This window comes from Bombina bombina, chromosome 4 (assembly GCF_027579735.1).
Source record: "Bombina bombina isolate aBomBom1 chromosome 4, aBomBom1.pri, whole genome shotgun sequence".
Lineage (NCBI taxonomy): Eukaryota > Metazoa > Chordata > Amphibia > Anura > Bombinatoridae > Bombina > Bombina bombina.
Genome location: NC_069502.1, coordinates 24,738,583 through 24,762,732, shown reverse-complemented (window position 1 = coordinate 24,762,732; position 24,150 = coordinate 24,738,583). Strand labels below are relative to the sequence as shown.

Sequence of the window (24,150 nt, the reverse complement as noted above, 5' to 3'; positions counted from 1 at the left end):
ATTCTGCCCCACACCCTGAAATAAGGTCTTTACACACCCCCTCCCTCTGCCCTACTGTATTTACTGGCCCTTTAATAAAATATAGTAGTACATACAGTACCAATGTGATTCTGCCCCACACCCTGAAATAAGGTATTTACACACCCCCTCCCTCTGCCCTTCTGTGTTTACTGGCCCTTTAATAAAAATATAGTAGTACATACAGTACCAATGTGATTCTGTCCCACACCCTGAAATAAGGTCTTTACACACCCCTCCCTCTGCCCTTCTGTGTTTACTGGCCCTTTAATAAAAATATAGTAGTACATACAGTACCAATGTGATTCTGTCCCACACCCTGAAATAAGGTCTTTACACACACCCTCCCTCTGCCCTACTGTGTTTACTGGCCCTTTAATAAAAATATAGTAGTACATACAGTACCAATGTGATTCTGTCCCACACCCTGAAATAAGGTCTTTACACACTTTCCCTCTGCCCTTCTGTGTTGCAGTCAAACCAGGAAACTGTCCATTAACAAAGGCAAGATGTGCAACTCCTCTGCCTGAACCGTTGTGTAACAGTGACAGCGACTGTAAAGGTGCCCTGAAATGCTGCACCCCTCTGTGTCAACAGAAGTGCACTGATCCCATCATGGGTAAGTAAGATATGTCTTAGACAACACATCCTCAAGCTTGGCCCTCCAGAGGTTTTGGAACTACATTTCCCATGATGCTCAGCCAGCTGATATGCTGGCTGAGCATCATGGGAAATGTAGTTTGAAAACCTCTGGAGGGCCACGTATGAGAATGTGTGTCTTAGACTCATTAAACATCCTCTGCAATAAATACTGTGTGCACAATATGTAACCTTCTTACCTGGGGTCTCCTGTCTGCATGAGATTACTGCAGCATTTAATGTAAAGAGAGATTTCCTCCATCACGCCTTGAGGTAATCTCACTTTGAACCTGATTTCATCCACTATAAATTCATTCTTACACATCGCCAAGCAAACCTACTTCTCTTACATCTACTCAAACTCTAAATGACTCTTCTTTACTTCCACTCTCTCCTCTACCCACTTGCACCCCCCCCTTTATCTACCTTTAGTGCTCAAGAACTGGCAGACTGCTTTTTAAACAATATCCAAAACAACATATGCCGACACAAGTCTGCAATCTTTTCATCTCCACCCCTGCTTACCCCCTCTGCCATACTCTGCCTATTCTCCCCAGCCACTGAGAAGGAAGTGGGTTCCTTATTGTCTTTCTCAAGTCTCACTACCTGCCCTCTAGGACCCTATCCCTTCACATCTAATACCTTCTCTGTCTTCCACCCTCACTCCAGCTCTTACTCACATATTCAACCGATCCCTTTTTACCGGTTCATTTCCTGCCTCCTTCAAATATGCAATGCCCCCCCCCCCCCCATCCTCCAAAAACCCTCCCTTAACTCTAATTCTCCTGCAAACCTACGCCCCACATCACTGCTTTCACTTGCTTCAAAAAACTAGTTTATGACTGCCTAACCCACTTTCTGCCCTCCAACTCCTTACTTGATCCCCCACAGGCTTCTGCCCCCAACACTTAACTAAAAGTTCCTTCACCACACTAAGTTTACTAATGATCTTCTTTTTGTTAAAAATAATGGCCGCTATTTTCTCTTTAACAATTCTGTGTCATTTGCTGGCGGCGACTCCTCTTCAATTCCTCTGTCTGTTGGAGTAAATCAAGGTTCTGTCCTGGTTCCTCTAGGCTCTATTTATACATCTTCACTGGGTAAACTTATCAACTTCTGTGGCTTCAAATATCATCTGTATGCTGATGGTACTCAGATCTACCTCTCCACATGCTCTCTCTCCATCTGGCCCCAATGATCAAAAGTGCTACGAGGCGGAAAAGTATTACTGCTGCTATGTCAAGCGTGCCTGTCAAAATATTCCAAGCTCCGGACATAGACCCTAACCGAAGTACCCCACGATTGCGAACTAGCACTAGACTAATACATATCTAAACCTCCACACACCCACCACAAGTATTTATCACAATAATCCTTATACCGGCACATACCCACCGCAAATACCCATCTAAACTATTTACCCCTATACCACCACATACTCACTGCAATTACCCATCTAAACTATTTACCCCTATACTGCCACATACCCACCGCAAATATCCATCTAAACTATTTACCCCTATACAACCACATACTCACTGCAATTACCCATCTAAACTATTTACCCCTATACTGCCACATACTCACTGCAAGTACCCATTTAATCTATTAAACCCTATACTGCCACATACTGACTGCAAGTACCCATTTAAACTATTAAACCCTATACTGCCACATACTCACTGCAAGTACCCATCTAAACTATTTACCCCTATACCGGCACATACCCACCGCAAATAACTATCTAAACTATTTACCCCTATACTGCCACATACTCACTGCAAATACCCATTTAAACCCTGTACTGCCACATACTCACTGCAAGTACCCATCTAAACTATTTACCCCTATACCAGCACATACCCACCGCAAATACCCATCTAAACTATTTACCCCTATACCGCCACATACTCACTGCAAGTACCCATCTAAACTATTTACCCCTATACTGCCACATACTCACTGCAAGTACCCATTTAAACTATTAAACCCTATACTGCCACATACCCACCGCAAATATCCATCTAAACTATTTACCCCTATACCGGAACATACCCACCGCAAATACCCATCTAAACTATTTACCCCTATACCGCCACATACTCACTGCAAGTACCCATCTAAACTATTAAACCCTATACTGCCACATACCCACCGCAAATACCCATCTAAACTATTTACCCCTAAACTGCCACATACCCACCGCAAATACCCATCTAAACTATTTACCCCTATACCGGCACATACCCACCGCAAATACCCATCTAAACTATTTACCCCTATACCACCACATACTCACTGCAAGTACCCATTTAAACTATTAAACACTATACCGCCACATACTCACTGCAAGTACCCATCTAAACTATTTACCCCTATACCGCCACATACCCACTGCAAGTACCAATCTAAACTATTTACCGCTATACCACCCCATACTCACTGCAAGTACCCATCTAAACTATTTACCCCTATACCGCCACATACTCACTGCAAGTACCCATCTAAACTATTTACCCCTATACCGGCACATACCCACTGCAAGTACCCATTTAAACTATTTACCCCTATACCGCCACATACTCACTGCAAGTACCCATCTAAACTATTTACCCCTATACCGCCACATACTCACTGCAAGTACCCATTTAAACTATTAAACCCTATACCACCACATACTAATTGCAAGTACCCATTTATACTATTTACCCCTATACCGCCACATACTCACTGCAAGTACCCATTTAAACTATTTACCCCTATACCGCCACATACTCACTGCAAGTACCCATTTAAATTATTAAACCCTATACCGGCACTTACCCACCGCAAATACCCATCTAAACTATTTACCCCTATACCACCACATACTCACTGCAAGTACCCATCTAAACTATTTACCCCTATACCGCCACATACTCACTGCAAGTACCAATCTAAACTATTTACCTCTATACTGCCACATACTCACTGCAAGTACCCATCTAAACTATTAAACCCTATACCGCCACATACCCACTGCAAATACCCATCTAAACTATTTACCCCTATACAGCCACATACTCACTGCAAGTACCCATCTAAACTATTTACCCCTATACCGCCACTTACTCACTGCAAGTACCCATCTAAACTATTAAACCCTATACCGCCACATACTCACTGCAAGTACCCATCTAAACTATTTACCCCTATACTGCCTCATACTCACTGCAAGTACCCATCTAAACTATTAAACCCTATACCGCCACATACTCACTGCAAGTATCCATCTAAACTATTAAACCCTATACCGCCACATACTCACTGCAAGTACCCATCTAAACTATTTACCCCTATACCGCCACATACTCACTGCAAGTACCCATCTAAACTATTTACCCCTATACTGCCACATACTCACTGCAAGTACCCATTTAAACTATTAAACCCTATACTGCCACATACTCACTGCAAGTACCCATCTAAACTATTTACCCCTATACCGGCACATACCCATCGCAAATACCCATCTAAACTATTTACCCCTATACCGGCACATACCCACCGCAAATACCTATCTAAACTATTTACCCCTATACTGCCACATACCCACCGCAAATATCCATCTAAACTATTTACCCCTATACCGGAACATACCCACTGCAAATACCCATCTAAACTATTTACCCCTATACCGCCACATACTCACTGCAAGTACCCATCTAAACTATTAAACCCTATACTGCCACATACTCACGGCAAATACCCATCTAAACTTTTTACCCCTAAACTGCCACATATCCACCGCAAATACCCATCTAAACTATTTACCCCTATACCGGCACATACCCACCGCAAATACCCATCTAAACTATTTACCCCTATACCACCAAATACTCACTGCAAGTACCCATTTAAACTATTAAACACTATACCGCCACATACTCACTGCAAGTACCCATCTAAACTATTTACCCCTATACCGCCACATACCCACTGCAAGTACCAATCTAAACTATTTACCGCTATACTACCACATACTCACTGCAAGTACCCATCTAAACTATTTACCCCTATACCGCCACATACTCACTGCAAGTACCCATCTAAACTATTTACCCCTATACCGGCACATACCCACTGCAAGTACCCATTTAAACTATTTACCCCTATACCGCCACATACTCACTGCAAGTACCCATCTAAACTATTTACCCCTATACCGCCACATACTCACTGCAAGTACCCATTTAAACTATTAAACCCTATACCACCACATACTAATTGCAAGTACCCATTTATACTATTTACCCCTATACCGCCACATACTCACTGCAAGTACCCATTTAAACTATTTACCCCTATACCGCCACATACTCACTGCAAGTACCCATTTAAATTATTAAACCCTATACCGGCACTTACCCACCGCAAATACCCATCTAAACTATTTACCCCTATACCACCACATACTCACTGCAAGTACCCATCTAAACTATTTACCCCTATACCGCCACATACTCACTGCAAGTACCAATCTAAACTATTTACCTCTATACTGCCACATACTCACGGCAAGTACCCATCTAAACTATTAAACCCTATACCGCCACATACCCACTGCAAATACCCATCTAAACTATTTACCCCTATACAGCCACATACTCACTGCAAGTACCCATCTAAACTATTTACCCCTATACCGCCACTTACTCACTGCAAGTACCCATCTAAACTATTAAACCCTATACCGCCACATACTCACTGCAAGTACCCATCTAAACTATTTACCCCTATACTGCCTCATACTCACTGCAAGTACCCATCTAAACTATTAAACCCTATACCGCCACATACTCACTGCAAGTACCCATCTAAACTATTAAACCCTATACCGCCACATACTCACTGCAAGTACCCATCTAAACTATTTACACCTATACCGCCACATACTCACTGCAAGTAGCCATCTAAACTATTTACCCCTATACCACCACATACTCACTGCAAGTAGCCATCTAAACTATTAAACGCTATACCACCACATACTCACTGCAAGTACCCATCTAAACTATTAAACCCTATACCACCACATACTCACTGCAAGTACCCATCTAAACTATTTACCCCTATACCGCCACATACTCGCTGCAAGTACCCATCTAAACTATTAAACCCTATAGCGCCACATACTCACTGCAAGTACCCATCTAAACTTTTAAACCCTATACCGCCACATAATCACTGCAAGTACCCATCTAACCTATTAAACCCTATACCGCCACATACTCACTGCAAGTACCCATCTAAACTATTAAACCCTATACCACCACATACTCACTGCAAGTACCCATCTAAACTATTTACCCCTATACCGCCACATACTCACTGCAAGTACCCATCTAAACTATTAAACCCTATACCGCCACATACTCACTGCAAGTACCCATCTAAACTATTAAACCCTATACGCCACATACTCACTGCAAGTACCCATCTAAACTATTTACCCCTATACCGCCTTATACTCACTGCAAGTACCAATCTAAACTATTTACCCCTATACCGCCACATACTCACTGCAAGTACCCATTTAAACTATTAAACCCTATACTGCCACATACTCACCGCAAATACCCATCTAAACTATTTACCCCTATACTGCCACATACTCACTGCAAGTACCCATCTATACTATTTACCCCTATGCCGCCACATACTCACTGCAAGTACCCATTTAAACTATTAAACCCTATACTGCCACATACTCACCGCAAATACCCATCTAAACTATTTACCCCATACTGCCACAAACTCACTGCAATTACCCATCTAAACTATTTACCCCTATACCGCCACATACTCACTGCAAGTACCTATCTAAACTATTAAACCCTATACTGCCACATACTCACTGCAAGTACCCATTTAAACTATTAAACCCTATACTGCCACATACCCACCACAAATACCCATCTAAACTGTTTACCCCTATACTGCCACATACTCACTGCAAGTACCCATCTAAACTATTTACCCCTAAACCGCCACATACTCACTGCAAGTACCCATCTAAACTATTAAACCCTATACTGCCACATACTCACTGCAAGTTCCCATCTAAACTATTTACCCCTAAACCGCCACATACTCACTGCAAGTACCCATCTAAACTATTAAACCCTATACTGCCACATACTCACTGCAAGTACCCATCTAAACTATTAAACCCTATACCGCCACATACTCACTGCAAGTACCCATCTAAACTATTTACCCCTATACCACCACATACTCACTGCAAGTACCCATTTAAACTATTAAACCCTATACCGCCACATACTCACTGCAAGTACCCATCTAAACTATTTACCCCTATACCGCCACATACTCACTGCAAGTACCCATTTAAACTATTTACCCCTATACCGCCACATACTCACTGCAAGTACCCATCTAAACTATTAAACCCTATACTGCCACATACCCATTGCAAGTACCCATCTAAACTATTAAACCCTTTACTGCCACATACTCACTGCAAGTACCCATTTAAACTATTTACCCCTATACCGCCACATACTCACTGCAAGTACCCATCTAAACTATTTACCCCTATACCGCCACATACTCACTGCAAGTACCCATCTAAACTATTAAACCCTATACCGCCACATACCCATTGCAAGTACCCATCTAAACTATTTACCCCTAAACCGCCACATACTCACTGCAAGTACCCATCTAAACTATTAAACCCTATACTGCCACATACTCACTGCAAGTACCCATCTAAACTATTAAACCCTATACCGCCACATACTCACTGCAAATACCCATCTAAACTATTTACCCCTATACCACCACATACTCACTGCAAGTACCCATTTAAACTATTAAACCCTATACCGCCTCATACTCACTGCAAGTACCCATCTAAACTATTTACCCCTATACCGCCACATACTCACTGCAAGTACCCATTTAAACTATTTACCCCTATACCGCCACATACTCACTGCAAGTACCCATCTAAACTATTAAACCCTATACTGCCACATACCCATTGCAAGTACCCATCTAAACTATTAAACCCTATACTGCCACATACTCACCGCAAATACCCATCTAAACTATTTACCCCTATACCACCACATACTCACTGCAAGTACCCATCTAAACTATTTACCCCTATACCGCCACATACTCACTGCAAGTACCCATCTAAACTATTAAACCCTATACCGCCACATACTCACTGCAAGTACCCATCTAAACTATTAAACCCTATACGCCACATACTCACTGCAAGTACCCATCTAAACTATTTACCCCTATACCGCCTTATACTCACTGCAAGTACCAATCTAAACTATTTACCCCTATACCGCCACATACTCACTGCAAGTACCCATTTAAACTATTAAACCCTATACTGCCACATACTCACCGCAAATACCCATCTAAACTATTTACCCCTATACTGCCACATACTCACTGCAAGTACCCATCTAAACTATTTACCCCTATGCCGCCACATACTCACTGCAAGTACCCATTTAAACTATTAAACCCTATACTGCCACATACTCACCGCAAATACCCATCTAAACTATTTACCCCTATACTGCCACAAACTCACTGCAAGTACCCATCTAAACTATTTACCCCTATACCGCCACATACTCACTGCAAGTACCCATCTAAACTATTAAACCCTATACTGCCACATACTCACTGCAAGTACCCATCTAAACTATTTACCCCTAAACCGCCACATACTCACTGCAAGTACCCATCTAAACTATTAAACCCTATACTGCCACATACTCACTGCAAGTACCCATCTAAACTATTAAACCCTATACCGCCACATACTCACTGCAAGTACCCATCTAAACTATTTACCCCTAAACCGCCACATACTCACTGCAAGTACCCATCTAAACTATTAAACCCTATACTGCCACATACTCACTGCAAGTACCCATCTAAACTATTAAACCCTATACCGCCACATACTCACTGCAAGTACCCATCTAAACTATTTACCCCTATACCACCACATACTCACTGCAAGTACCCATTTAAACTATTAAACCCTATACCGCCACATACTCACTGCAAGTACCCATCTAAACTATTTACCCCTATACCGCCACATACTCACTGCAAGTACCCATTTAAACTATTTACCCCTATACCGCCACATACTCACTGCAAGTACCCATCTAAACTATTAAACCCTATACTGCCACATACCCATTGCAAGTACCCATCTAAACTATTAAACCCTTTACTGCCACATACTCACTGCATGTACCCATTTAAACTATTTACCCCTATACCGCCACATACTCACTGCAAGTACCCATCTAAACTATTTACCCCTATACCGCCACATACTCACTGCAAGTACCCATCTAAACTATTAAACCCTATACCGCCACATACCCATTGCAAGTACCCATCTAAACTATTTACCCCTAAACCGCCACATACTCACTGCAAGTACCCATCTAAACTATTAAACCCTATACTGCCACATACTCACTGCAAGTACCCATCTAAACTATTAAACCCTATACCGCCACATACTCACTGCAAGTACCCATCTAAACTATTTACGCCTATACCACCACATACTCACTGCAAGTACCCATTTAAACTATTAAACCCTATACCGCCACATACTCACTGCAAGTACCAATCTAAACTATTTACCTCTATACTGCCACATACTCACTGCAAGTACCCATCTAAACTATTAAACCCTATACCGCCACATACCCACTGCAAATACCCATCTAAACTATTTACCCCTATACAGCCACATACTCACTGCAAGTACCCATCTAAACTATTTACCCCTATACCGCCACTTACTCACTGCAAGTACCCATCTAAACTATTAAACCCTATACCGCCACATACTCACTGCAAGTACCCATCTAAACTATTTACCCCTATACTGCCTCATACTCACTGCAAGTACCCATCTAAACTATTAAACCCTATACCGCCACATACTCACTGCAAGTACCCATCTAAACTATTAAACCCTATACCGCCACATACTCACTGCAAGTACCCATCTAAACTATTTACACCTATACCGCCACATACTCACTGCAAGTAGCCATCTAAACTATTTACCCCTATACCACCACATACTCACTGCAAGTAGCCATCTAAACTATTAAACGCTATACCACCACATACTCACTGCAAGTACCCATCTAAACTATTAAACCCTATACTGCCACATACTCACCGCAAATACCCATCTAAACTATTTACCCCTATACCGCCACATACTCACTGCAAGTACCCATCTAAACTATTAAACCCTATACTGCCACATACTCACTGCAAGTACCCATTTAAACTATTAAACCCTATGCCGCCACATACTCACTGCAAGTACCCATCTAAACTATTTACCCCTAAACCGCCACATACTCACTGCAAGTACCCATCTAAACTATTAAACCCTATACTGCCACATACTCACTGCAAGTACCCATCTAAACTATTAAACCCTATACCGCCACATACTCACTGCAAGTACCCATCTAAACTATTTACCCCTATACCACCACATACTCACTGCAAGTACCCATTTAAACTATTAAACCCTATACCGCCACATACTCACTGCAAGAACCCATCTAAACTATTTACCCCTATACCGCCACATACTCACTGCAAGTACCCATTTAAACTATTTACCCCTATACCGCCACATACTCACTGCAAGTACCCATCTAAACTATTAAACCCTATACTGCCACATACCCATTGCAAGTACCCATCTAAACTATTAAACCCTTTACTGCCACATACTCACTGCATGTACCCATTTAAACTATTTACCCCTATACCGCCACATACTCACTGCAAGTACCCATCTAAACTATTTACCCCTATACCGCCACATACTCACTGCAAGTACCCATCTAAACTATTAAACCCTATACCGCCACATACCCATTGCAAGTACCCATCTAAACTATTTACCCCTAAACCGCCACATACTCACTGCAAGTACCCATCTAAACTATTAAACCCTATACTGCCACATACTCACTGCAAGTACCCATCTAAACTATTAAACCCTATACCGCCACATACTCACTGCAAGTACCCATCTAAACTATTTACGCCTATACCACCACATACTCACTGCAAGTACCCATTTAAACTATTAAACCCTATACCGCCACATACTCACTGCAAGTACCCATCTAAACTATTTACCCCTATACCGCCACATACTCACTGCAAGTACCCATTTAAACTATTTACCCCTATACTGCCACATACTCACTGCAAGTACCCATCTAAACTATTAAACCCTATACTGCCACATACCCATTGCAAGTACCCATCTAAACTATTAAACCCTATACTGCCACATACTCACCGCACATACCCATCTAAACTATTTACCCCTATACCACCACATACTCACTGCAAGTACCCATCTAAACTATTTACCCCTATACCGCCACATACTCACTGCAAGTACCCATCTAAACTATTAAACCCTATACCGCCACATACTCACTGCAAGTACCCATCTAAACTATTAAACCCTATACGCCACATACTCACTGCAAGTACCCATCTAAACTATTTACCCCTATACCGCCTTATACTCACTGCAAGTACCAATCTAAACTATTTACCCCTATACCGCCACATACTCACTGCAAGTACCCATTTAAACTATTAAACCCTATACTGCCACATACTCACCGCAAATACCCATCTAAACTATTTACCCCTATACTGCCACATACTCACTGCAAGTACCCATCTAAACTATTTAACCCTATGCCGCCACATACTCACTGCAAGTACCCATTTAAACTATTAAACCCTATACTGCCACATACTCACCGCAAATACCCATCTAAACTATTTACCCCTATACTGCCACAAACTCACTGCAAGTACCCATCTAAACTATTTACCCCTATACCGCCACATACTCACTGCAAGTACCCATCTAAACTATTAAACCCTTTTACTGCCACATACTCACTGCAAGTACCCATTTAAACTATTAAACCCTATACCGCCACATACTCACTGCAAGTACCCATCTAAACTATTTACCCCTAAACCGCCACATACTCACTGCAAGTACCCATCTAAACTATTAAACCCTATACTGCCACATACTCACTGCAAGTACCCATCTAAACTATTAAACCCTATACCGCCACATACTCACTGCAAGTACCCATCTAAACTATTTACCCCTATACCACCACATACTCACTGCAAGTACCCATTTAAACTATTAAACCCTATACCGCCACATACTCACTGCAAGTACCCATCTAAACTATTTACCCCTATACCGCCACATACTCACTGCAAGTACCCATTTAAACTATTTACCCCTATACCGCCACATACTCACTGCAAGTACCCATCTAAACTATTAAACCCTATACTGCCACATACCCATTGCAAGTACCCATCTAAACTATTAAACCCTTTACTGCCACATACTCACTGCAAGTACCCATTTAAACTATTTACCCCTATACCACCACATACTCACTGCAAGTACCCATCTAAACTATTTACCCCTATACCGCCACATACTCACTGCAAGTACCCATCTAAACTATTAAACCCTATACCGCCACATACCCATTGCAAGTACCCATCTAAACTATTTACCCCTAAACCGCCACATACTCACTGCAAGTACCCATCTAAACTATTAAACCCTATACTGCCACATACTCACTGCAAGTACCCATCTAAACTATTAAACCCTATACCGCCACATACTCACTGCAAGTACCCATCTAAACTATTTACCCCTATACCACCACATACTCACTGCAAGTACCCATTTAAACTATTAAACCCTATACCGCCACATACTCACTGCAAATACCCATCTAAACTATTTACCCCTATACCGCCACATACTCACTGCAAGTACCCATCTAAACTATTTACCCCTATACCGCCACATACTCACTGCAAGTACCCATCTAAACTATTAAACCCTATACTGCCACATACCCATTTCAAGTACCCATCTAAACTATTAAACCCTATACTGCCACATACTCACCGCAAATACCCATCTAAACTATTTACCCCTATACCGCCACATACTCACTGCAAGTACCCATTTAAACTATTTACCCCTATACCGCCACATACTCACTGCAAGTACCCATCTAAACTATTAAACCCTATACTGCCACATACTCACTGCAAGTACCCATCTAAACTATTAAACCCTATACCGCCACATACTCACTGCAAATACCCATCTAAACTATTTACCCCTATACCACCACATACTCACTGCAAGTACCCATTTAAACTATTAAACCCTATACCGCCACATACTCACTGCAAGTACCCATCTAAACTATTTACCCCTATACCGCCACATACTCACTGCAAGTACCCATCTAAACTATTTACCCCTATACCGCCACATACTCACTGCAAGTACCCATCTAAACTATTAAACCCTATACTGCCACATACCCATTGCAAGTACCCATCTAAACTATTAAACCCTATACTGCCACATACTCACCGCAAATACCCATCTAAACTATTTACCCCTATACCACCACATACTCACTGCAAGTACCCATCTAAACTATTTACCCCTATACCGCCACATACTCACTGCAAGTACCCATCTAAACTATTAAACCCTATACCGCCACATACTCACTGCAAGTACCCATCTAAACTATTAAACCCTATACGCCACATACTCACTGCAAGTACCCATCTAAACTATTTACCCCTATACCGCCTTATACTCACTGCAAGTACCAATCTAAACTATTTACCCCTATACCGCCACATACTCACTGCAAGTACCCATTTAAACTATTAAACCCTATACTGCTACATACTCACCGCAAATACCCATCTAAACTATTTACCCCTATACTGCCACATACTCACTGCAAGTACCCATCTAAACTATTTACCCCTATGCCGCCACATACTCACTGCAAGTACCCATTTAAACTATTAAACCCTATACTGCCACATACTCACCGCAAATACCCATCTAAACTATTTACCCCTATACTGCCACAAACTCACTGCAAGTACCCATCTAAACTATTTACCCCTATACCGCCACATACTCACTGCAAGTACCCATCTAAACTATTAAACCCTATACCGCCACATACTCACTGCAAGTACCCATTTAAACTATTAAACCCTATACCGCCACATACTCACTGCAAGTACCTATCTAAACTATTTACCCCTAAACCGCCACATACTCACTGCAAGTACCCATCTAAACTATTAAACCCTATACTGCCACATACTCACTGCAAGTACCCATCTAAACTATTAAACCCTATACCGCCACATACTCACTGCAAGTACCCATCTAAACTATTTACCCCTATACCACCACATACTCACTGCAAGTACCCATTTAAACTATTAAACCCTATACCGCCACATACTCACTGCAAGTACCCATCTAAACTATTTACCCCTATACCGCCACATACTCACTGCAAGTACCCATTTAAACTATTTACCCCTATACCGCCACATACTCACTGCAAGTACCCATCTAAACTATTAAACCCTATACTGCCACATACCCATTGCAAGTACCCATCTAAACTATTAAACCCTTTACTGCCACATACTCACTGCATGTACCCATTTAAACTATTTACCCCTATACCGCCACATACTCACTGCAAGTACCCATCTAAACTATTTACCCCTATACCGCCACATACTCACTGCAAGTACCCATCTAAACTATTAAACCCTATACCGCCACATACCCATTGCAAGTACCCATCTAAACTATTTACCCCTATACCGCCACATACTCACTGCAAGTACCCATCTAAACTATTAAACCCTATACTGCCACATACTCACTGCAAGTACCCATCTAAACTATTAAACCCTATACCGCCACATACTCACTGCAAGTACCCATCTAAACTATTTACGCCTATACCACCACATACTCACTGCAAGTACCCATTTAAACTATTAAACCCTATACCGCCACATACTCACTGCAAGTACCCATCTAAACTATTTACCCCTATACCGCCACATACTCACTGCAAGTACCCATTTAAACTATTTACCCCTATACTGCCACATACTCACTGCAAGTACCCATCTAAACTATTAAACCCTATACTGCCACATACCCATTGCAAGTACCAATCTAAACTATTAAACCCTATACTGCCACATACTCACCGCACATACCCATCTAAACTATTTACCCCTATACCACCACATACTCACTGCAAGTACCCATCTAAACTATTTACCCCTATACCGCCACATACTCACTGCAAGTACCCATCTAAACTATTAAACCCTATACCGCCACATACTCACTGCAAGTACCCATCTAAACTATTAAACCCTATACGCCACATACTCACTGCAAGTACCCATCTAAACTATTTACCCCTATACCGCCTTATACTCACTGCAAGTACCAATCTAAACTATTTACCCCTATACCGCCACATACTCACTGCAAGTACCCATTTAAACTATTAAACCCTATACTGCCACATACTCACCGCAAATACCCATCTAAACTATTTACCCCTATACTGCCACATACTCACTGCAAGTACCCATCTAAACTATTTAACCCTATGCCGCCACATACTCACTGCAAGTACCCATTTAAACTATTAAACCCTATACTGCCACATACTCACCGCAAATACCCATCTAAACTATTTACCCCTATACTGCCACATACTCACTGCAAGTACCCATCTAAACTATTTACCCCTATACCGCCACATACTCACTGCAAGTACCCATCTAAACTATTAAACCCTATACTGCCACATACTCACTGCAAGTACCCATTTAAACTATTAAACCCTATACCGCCACATACTCACTGCAAGTACCCATCTAAACTATTTACCCCTATACCGCCACATACTCACTGCAAGTACCCATCTAAACTATTAAACCCTATACTGCCACATACTCACTGCAAGTACCCATCTAAACTATTAAACCCTATACCGCCACATACTCACTGCAAGTACCCATCTAAACTATTTACCCCTATACCACCACATACTCACTGCAAGTACCCATTTAAACTATTAAACCCTATACCGCCACATACTCACTGCAAGTACCCATCTAAACTATTTACCCCTATACCGCCACATACTCACTGCAAGTACCCATTTAAACTATTTACCCCTATACCGCCACATACTCACTGCAAGTACCCATCTAAACTATTAAACCCTATACTGCCACATACCCATTGCAAGTACCCATCTAAACTATTAAACCCTTTACTGCCACATACTCACTGCAAGTACCCATTTAAACTATTTACCCCTATACCGCCACATACTCACTGCAAGTACCCATCTAAACTATTTACCCCTATACCGCCACATACTCACTGCAAGTACCCATCTAAACTATTAAACCCTATACCGCCACATACCCATTGCAAGTACCCATCTAAACTATTTACCCCTAAACCGCCACATACTCACTGCAAGTACCCATCTAAACTATTAAACACTATACTGCCACATACTCACTGCAAGTACCCATCTAAACTATTAAACCCTATACCGCCACATACTCACTGCAAGTACCCATCTAAACTATTTACCCCTATACCACCACATACTCACTGCAAGTACCCATTTAAACTATTAAACCCTATACCGCCACATACTCACTGCAAGTACCCATCTAAACTATTTACCCCTATACCGCCACATACTCACTGCAAGTACCCATTTAAACTATTTACCCCTATACCGCCACATACTCACTGCAAGTACCCATCTAAACTATTAAACCCTATACTGCCACATACCCATTTCAAGTACCCATCTAAACTATTAAACCCTATACTGCCACATACTCACCGCAAATACCCATCTAAACTATTTACCCCTATACCGCCACATACTCACTGCAAGTACCCATTTAAACTATTTACCCCTATACCGCCACATACTCACTGCAAGTACCCATCTAAACTATTAAACCCTATACTGCCACATACCCATTGCAAGTACCCATCTAAACTATTAAACCCTTTACTGCCACATACTCACTGCAAGTACCCATTTAAACTATTTACCCCTATACCGCCACATACTCACTGCAAGTACCCATCTAAACTATTTACCCCTATACCGCCACATACTCACTGCAAGTACCCATCTAAACTATTAAACCCTATACCGCCACATACCCATTGCAAGTACCCATCTAAACTATTTACCCCTAAACCGCCACATACTCACTGCAAGTACCCATCTAAACTATTAAACCCTATACTGCCACATACTCACTGCAAGTACCCATCTAAACTATTAAACCCTATACCGCCACATACTCACTGCAAGTACCCATCTAAACTATTTACCCCTATACCACCACATACTCACTGCAAGTACCCATTTAAACTATTAAACCCTATACCGCCACATACTCACTGCAAATACCCATCTAAACTATTTACCCCTATACCGCCACATACTCACTGCAAGTACCCATTTAAACTATTTACCCCTATACCGCCACATACTCACTGCAAGTACCCATCTAAACTATTAAACCCTATACTGCCACATACCCATTTCAAGTACCCATCTAAACTATTAAACCCTATACTGCCACATACTCACCGCAAATACCCATCTAAACTATTTACCCCTATACCGCCACATACTCACTGCAAGTACCCATTTAAACTATTTACCCCTATACCGCCACATACTCACTGCAAGTACCCATCTAAACTATTAAACCCTATACTGCCACATACTCACTGCAAGTACCCATCTAAACTATTAAACCCTATACCGCCACATACTCACTGCAAATACCCATCTAAACTATTTACCCCTATACCACCACATACTCACTGCAAGTACCCATTTAAACTATTAAACCCTATACCGCCTCATACTCACTGCAAGTACCCATCTAAACTATTTACCCCTATACCGCCACATACTCACTGCAAGTACCCATTTAAACTATTTACCCCTATACCGCCACATACTCACTGCAAGTACCCATCTAAACTATTAAACCCTATACTGCCACATACCCATTGCAAGTACCCATCTAAACTATTAAACCCTATACTGCCACATACTCACCGCAAATACCCATCTAAACTATTTACCCCTATACCACCACATACTCACTGCAAGTACCCATCTAAACTATTTACCCCTATACCGCCACATACTCACTGCAAGTACCCATCTAAACTATTAAACCCTATACCGCCACATACTCACTGCAAGTACCCATCTAAACTATTAAACCCTATACGCCACATACTCACTGCAAGTACCCATCTAAACTATTTACCCCTATACCGCCTTATACTCACTGCAAGTACCAATCTAAACTATTTACCCCTATACCGCCACATACTCACTGCAAGTACCCATTTAAACTATTAAACCCTATACTGCCACATACTCACCGCAAATACCCATCTAAACTATTTACCCCTATACTGCCACATACTCACTGCAAGTACCCATCTAAACTATTTACCCCTATGCCGCCACATACTCACTGCAAGTACCCATTTAAACTATTAAACCCTATACTGCCACATACTCACCGCAAATACCCATCTAAACTATTTACCCCTATACTGCCACAAACTCACTGCAAGTACCCATCTAAACTATTTACCCGTATACCGCCACATACTCACTGCAAGTACCCATCTAAACTATTAAACCCTATACCGCCACATACTCACTGCAAGTACCCATTTAAACTATTAAACCCTATACCGCCACATACTCACTGCAAGTACCCATCTAAACTATTTACCCCTAAACCGCCACATACTCACTGCAAGTACCCATCTAAACTATTAAACCCTATACTGCCACATACTCACTGCAAGTACCCATCTAAACTATTAAACCCTATACCGCCACATACTCACTGCAAGTACCCATCTAAACTATTTACCCCTATACCACCACATACTCACTGCAAGTACCCATTTAAACTATTAAACCCTATACCGCCACATACTCACTGCAAGTACCCATCTAAACTATTTACCCCTATACCGCCACATACTCACTGCAAGTACCCATTTAAACTATTTACCCCTATACCGCCACATACTCACTGCAAGTACCCATCTAAACTATTAAACCCTATACTGCCACATACCCATTGCAAGTACCCATCTAAACTATTAAACCCTTTACTGCCACATACTCACTGCAAGTACCCATTTAAACTATTTACCCCTATACCGCCACATACTCACTGCAAGTACCCATCTAAACTATTTACCCCTATACCGCCACATACTCACTGCAAGTACCCATCTAAACTATTAAACCCTATACCGCCACATACCCATTGCAAGTACCCATCTAAACTATTTACCCCTATACCGCCACATACTCACTGCAAGTACCCATCTAAACTATTAAACCCTATACTGCCACATACTCACTGCAAGTACCCATCTAAACTATTAAACCCTATACCGCCACATACTCACTGCAAGTACCCATCTAAACTATTTACGCCTATACCACCACATACTCACTGCAAGTACCCATTTAAACTATTAAACCCTATACCGCCACATACTCACTGCAAGTACCCATCTAAACTATTTACCCCTATACCGCCACATACTCACTGCAAGTACCCATTTAAACTATTTACCCCTATACTGCCACATACTCACTGCAAGTACCCATCTAAACTATTAAACCCTATACTGCCACATACCCATTGCAAGTACCCATCTAAACTATTAAACCCTATACTGCCACATACTCACCGCACATACCCATCTAAACTATTTACCCCTATACCACCACATACTCACTGCAAGTACCCATCTAAACTATTTACCCCTATACCGCCACATACTCACTGCAAGTACCCATCTAAACTATTAAACCCTATACCGCCACATACTCACTGCAAGTACCCATCTAAACTATTAAACCCTATACGCCACATACTCACTGCAAGTACCCATCTAAACTATTTACCCCTATACCGCCTTATACTCACTGCAAGTACCAATCTAAACTATTTACCCCTATACCGCCACATACTCACTGCAAGTACCCATTTAAACTATTAAACCCTATACTGCCACATACTCACCGCAAATACCCATCTAAACTATTTACCCCTATACTGCCACATACTCACTGCAAGTACCCATCTAAACTATTTAACCCTATGCCGCCACATACTCACTGCAAGTACCCATTTAAACTATTAAACCCTATACTGCCACATACTCACCGCAAATACCCATCTAAACTATTTACCCCTATACTGCCACATACTCACTGCAAGTACCCATCTAAACTATTTACCCCTATACCGCCACATACTCACTGCAAGTACCCATCTAAACTATTAAACCCTATACTGCCACATACTCACTGCAAGTACCCATTTAAACTATTAAACCCTATACCGCCACATACTCACTGCAAGTACCCATCTAAACTATTTACCCCTAAACCGCCACATACTCACTGCAAGTACCCATCTAAACTATTAAACCCTATACTGCCACATACTCACTGCAAGTACCCATCTAAACTATTAAACCCTATACCGCCACATACTCACTGCAAGTACCCATCTAAACTATTTACCCCTATACCACCACATACTCACTGCAAGTAACCATTTAAACTATTAAACCCTATACCGCCACATACTCACTGCAAGTACCCATCTAAACTATTTACCCCTATACCGCCACATACTCACTGCAAGTACCCATCTAAACTATTAAACCCTATACTGCCACATACCCATTGCAAGTACCCATCTAAACTATTAAACCCTATACTGCCACATACTCACTGCAAGTACCCATTTAAACTATTTACCCCTATACCGCCACATACTCACTGCAAGTACCCATCTAAACTATTTACCCCTATACCGCCACATACTCACTGCAAGTACCCATCTAAACTATTAAACCCTATACCGCCACATACCCATTGCAAGTACCCATCTAAACTATTTACCCCTATACCGCCACATACTCACTGCAAGTACCCATCTAAACTATTAAACCCTATACTGCCACATACTCACTGCAAGTACCCATCTAAACTATTAAACCCTATACCGCCACATACTCACTGCAAGTACCCATCTAAACTATTTACCCCTATACCACCACATACTCACTGCAAGTACCCATTTAAACTATTAAACCCTATACCGCCACATACTCACTGCAAATACCCATCTAAACTATTTACCCCTATACCGCCACATACTCACTGCAAGTACCCATTTAAACTATTTACCCCTATACCGCCACATACTCACTGCAAGTACCCATCTAAACTATTAAACCCTATACTGCCACATACCCATTTCAAGTACCCATCTAAACTATTAAACCCTATACTGCCACATACTCACCGCAAATACCCATCTAAACTATTTACCCCTATACCGCCACATACTCACTGCAAGTACCCATTTAAACTATTTACCCCTATACCGCCACATACTCACTGCAAGTACCCATCTAAACTATTAAACCCTATACTGCCACATACTCACTGCAAGTACCCATCTAAACTATTAAACCCTATACCGCCACATACTCACTGCAAATACCCATCTAAACTATTTACCCCTATACCACCACATACTCACTGCAAGTACCCATTTAAACTATTAAACCCTATACCGCCTCATACTCACTGCAAGTACCCATCTAAACTATTTACCCCTATACCGCCACATACTCACTGCAAGTACCCATCTAAACTATTTACCCCTATACCGCCACATACTCACTGCAAGTACCCATCTAAACTATTAAACCCTATACTGCCACATACCCATTGCAAGTACCCATCTAAACTATTAAACCCTATACTGCCACATACTCACCGCAAATACCCATCTAAACTATTTACCCCTATACCACCACATACTCACTGCAAGTACCCATCTAAACTATTTACCCCTATACCGCCACATACTCACTGCAAGTACCCATCTAAACTATTAAACCCTATACCGCCACATACTCACTGCAAGTACCCATCTAAACTATTAAACCCTATACGCCACATACTCACTGCAAGTACCCATCTAAACTATTTACCCCTATACCGCCTTATACTCACTGCAAGTACCAATCTAAACTATTTACCCCTATACCGCCACATACTCACTGCAAGTACCCATTTAAACTATTAAACCCTATACTGCCACATACTCACCGCAAATACCCATCTAAACTATTTACCCCTATACTGCCACATACTCACTGCAAGTACCCATCTAAACTATTTACCCCTATGCCGCCACATACTCACTGCAAGTACCCATTTAAACTATTAAACCCTATACTGCCACATACTCACCGCAAATACCCATCTAAACTATTTACCCCTATACTGCCACAAACTCACTGCAAGTACCCATCTAAACTATTTACCCCTATACCGCCACATACTCACTGCAAGTACCCATCTAAACTATTAAACCCTATACCGCCACATACTCAGTGCAAGTACCCATCTAAACTATTAAACCCTATACCGCCACATACTCACTGCAAGTACCCATTTAAACTATTAAACCCTATACCGCCACATACTCACTGCAAGTACCCATCTAAACTATTTACCCCTAAACCGCCACATACTCACTGCAAGTACCCATCTAAACTATTAAACCCTATACTGCCACATACTCACTGCAAGTACCCATCTAAACTATTAAACCCTATACCGCCACATACTCACTGCAAGTACCCATCTAAACTATTTACCCCTATACCACCACATACTCACTGCAAGTACCCATTTAAACTATTAAACCCTATACCGCCACATACTCACTGCAAGTACCCATCTAAACTATTTACCCCTATACCGCCACATACTCACTGCAAGTACCCATTTAAACTATTTACCCCTATACCGCCACATACTCACTGCAAGTACCCATCTAAACTATTAAACCCTATACTGCCACATACCCATTGCAAGTACCCATCTAAACTATTAAACCCTTTACTGCCACATACTCACTGCAAGTACCCATTTAAACTATTTACCCCTATACCGCCACATACTCACTGCAAGTACCCATCTAAACTATTTACCCCTATACCGCCACATACTCACTGCAAGTACCCATCTAAACTATTAAACCCTATACCGCCACATACCCATTGCAAGTACCCATCTAAACTATTTACCCCTAAACCGCCACATACTCACTGCAAGTACCCATCTAAACTATTAAACCCTATACTGCCACATACTCACTGCAAGTACCCATCTAAACTATTAAACCCTATACCGCCACATACTCACTGCAAGTACCCATCTAAACTATTTACGCCTATACCACCACATACTCACTGCAAGTACCCATTTAAACTATTAAACCCTATACCGCCACATACTCACTGCAAGTACCCATCTAAACTATTTACCCCTATACCGCCACATACTCACTGCAAGTACCCATTTAAACTATTTACCCCTATACTGCCACATACTCACTGCAAGTACCCATCTAAACTATTAAACCCTATACTGCCACATACCCATTGCAAGTACCCATCTAAACTATTAAACCCTATACTGCCACATACTCACCGCACATACCCATCTAAACTATTTACCCCTATACCACCACATACTCACTGCAAGTACCCATCTAAACTATTTACCCCTATACCGCCACATACTCACTGCAAGTACCCATCTAAACTATTAAACCCTATACCACCACATACTCACTGCACGTACCCATCTAAACTATTAAACCCTATACGCCACATACTCACTGCAAGTACCCATCTAAACTATTTACCCCTATACCGCCTTATACTCACTGCAAGTACCAATCTAAACTATTTACCCCTATACCGCCACATACTCACTGCAAGTACCCATTTAAACTATTAAACCCTATACTGCCACATACTCACCGCAAATACCCATCTAAACTATTTACCCCTATACTGCCACATACTCACTGCAAGTACCCATCTAAACTATTTAACCCTATGCCGCCACATACTCACTGCAAGTACCCATTTAAACTATTAAACCCTATACTGCCACATACTCACCGCAAATACCCATCTAAACTATTTACCCCTATACTGCCACAAACTCACTGCAAGTACCCATCTAAACTATTTACCCCTATACCGCCACATACTCACTGCAAGTACCCATCTAAACTATTAAACCCTATACTGCCACATACTCACTGCAAGTACCCATTTAAACTATTAAACCCTATACCGCCACATACTCACTGCAAGTACCCATCTAAACTATTTACCCCTAAACCGCCACATACTCACTGCAAGTACCCATCTAAACTATTAAACCCTATACTGCCACATACTCACTGCAAGTACCCATCTAAACTATTAAACCCTATACC

General features: G+C 41.6%; 1 protein-coding gene across 4 annotated transcripts in view; it reads left to right on the top strand.

The window, feature by feature from the left end:
- The window catches only part of LOC128655854 (keratin-associated protein 10-4), a 337,059-nt gene that overhangs the window by 199,974 nt on the left and 112,935 nt on the right, over positions 1-24,150 (top strand). For 3 of the 4 annotated variants that reach the window (XM_053709423.1, XM_053709424.1, XM_053709422.1), the window contains one exon: positions 494-637. The exons of the other annotated variant lie outside the window; for it this stretch is intronic. In XM_053709423.1, coding sequence (XP_053565398.1) covers positions 494-637 — 144 coding nt within the window. The remainder of the gene's footprint in view (positions 1-493; positions 638-24,150) is intronic. 4 annotated transcript variants of the gene reach the window in all.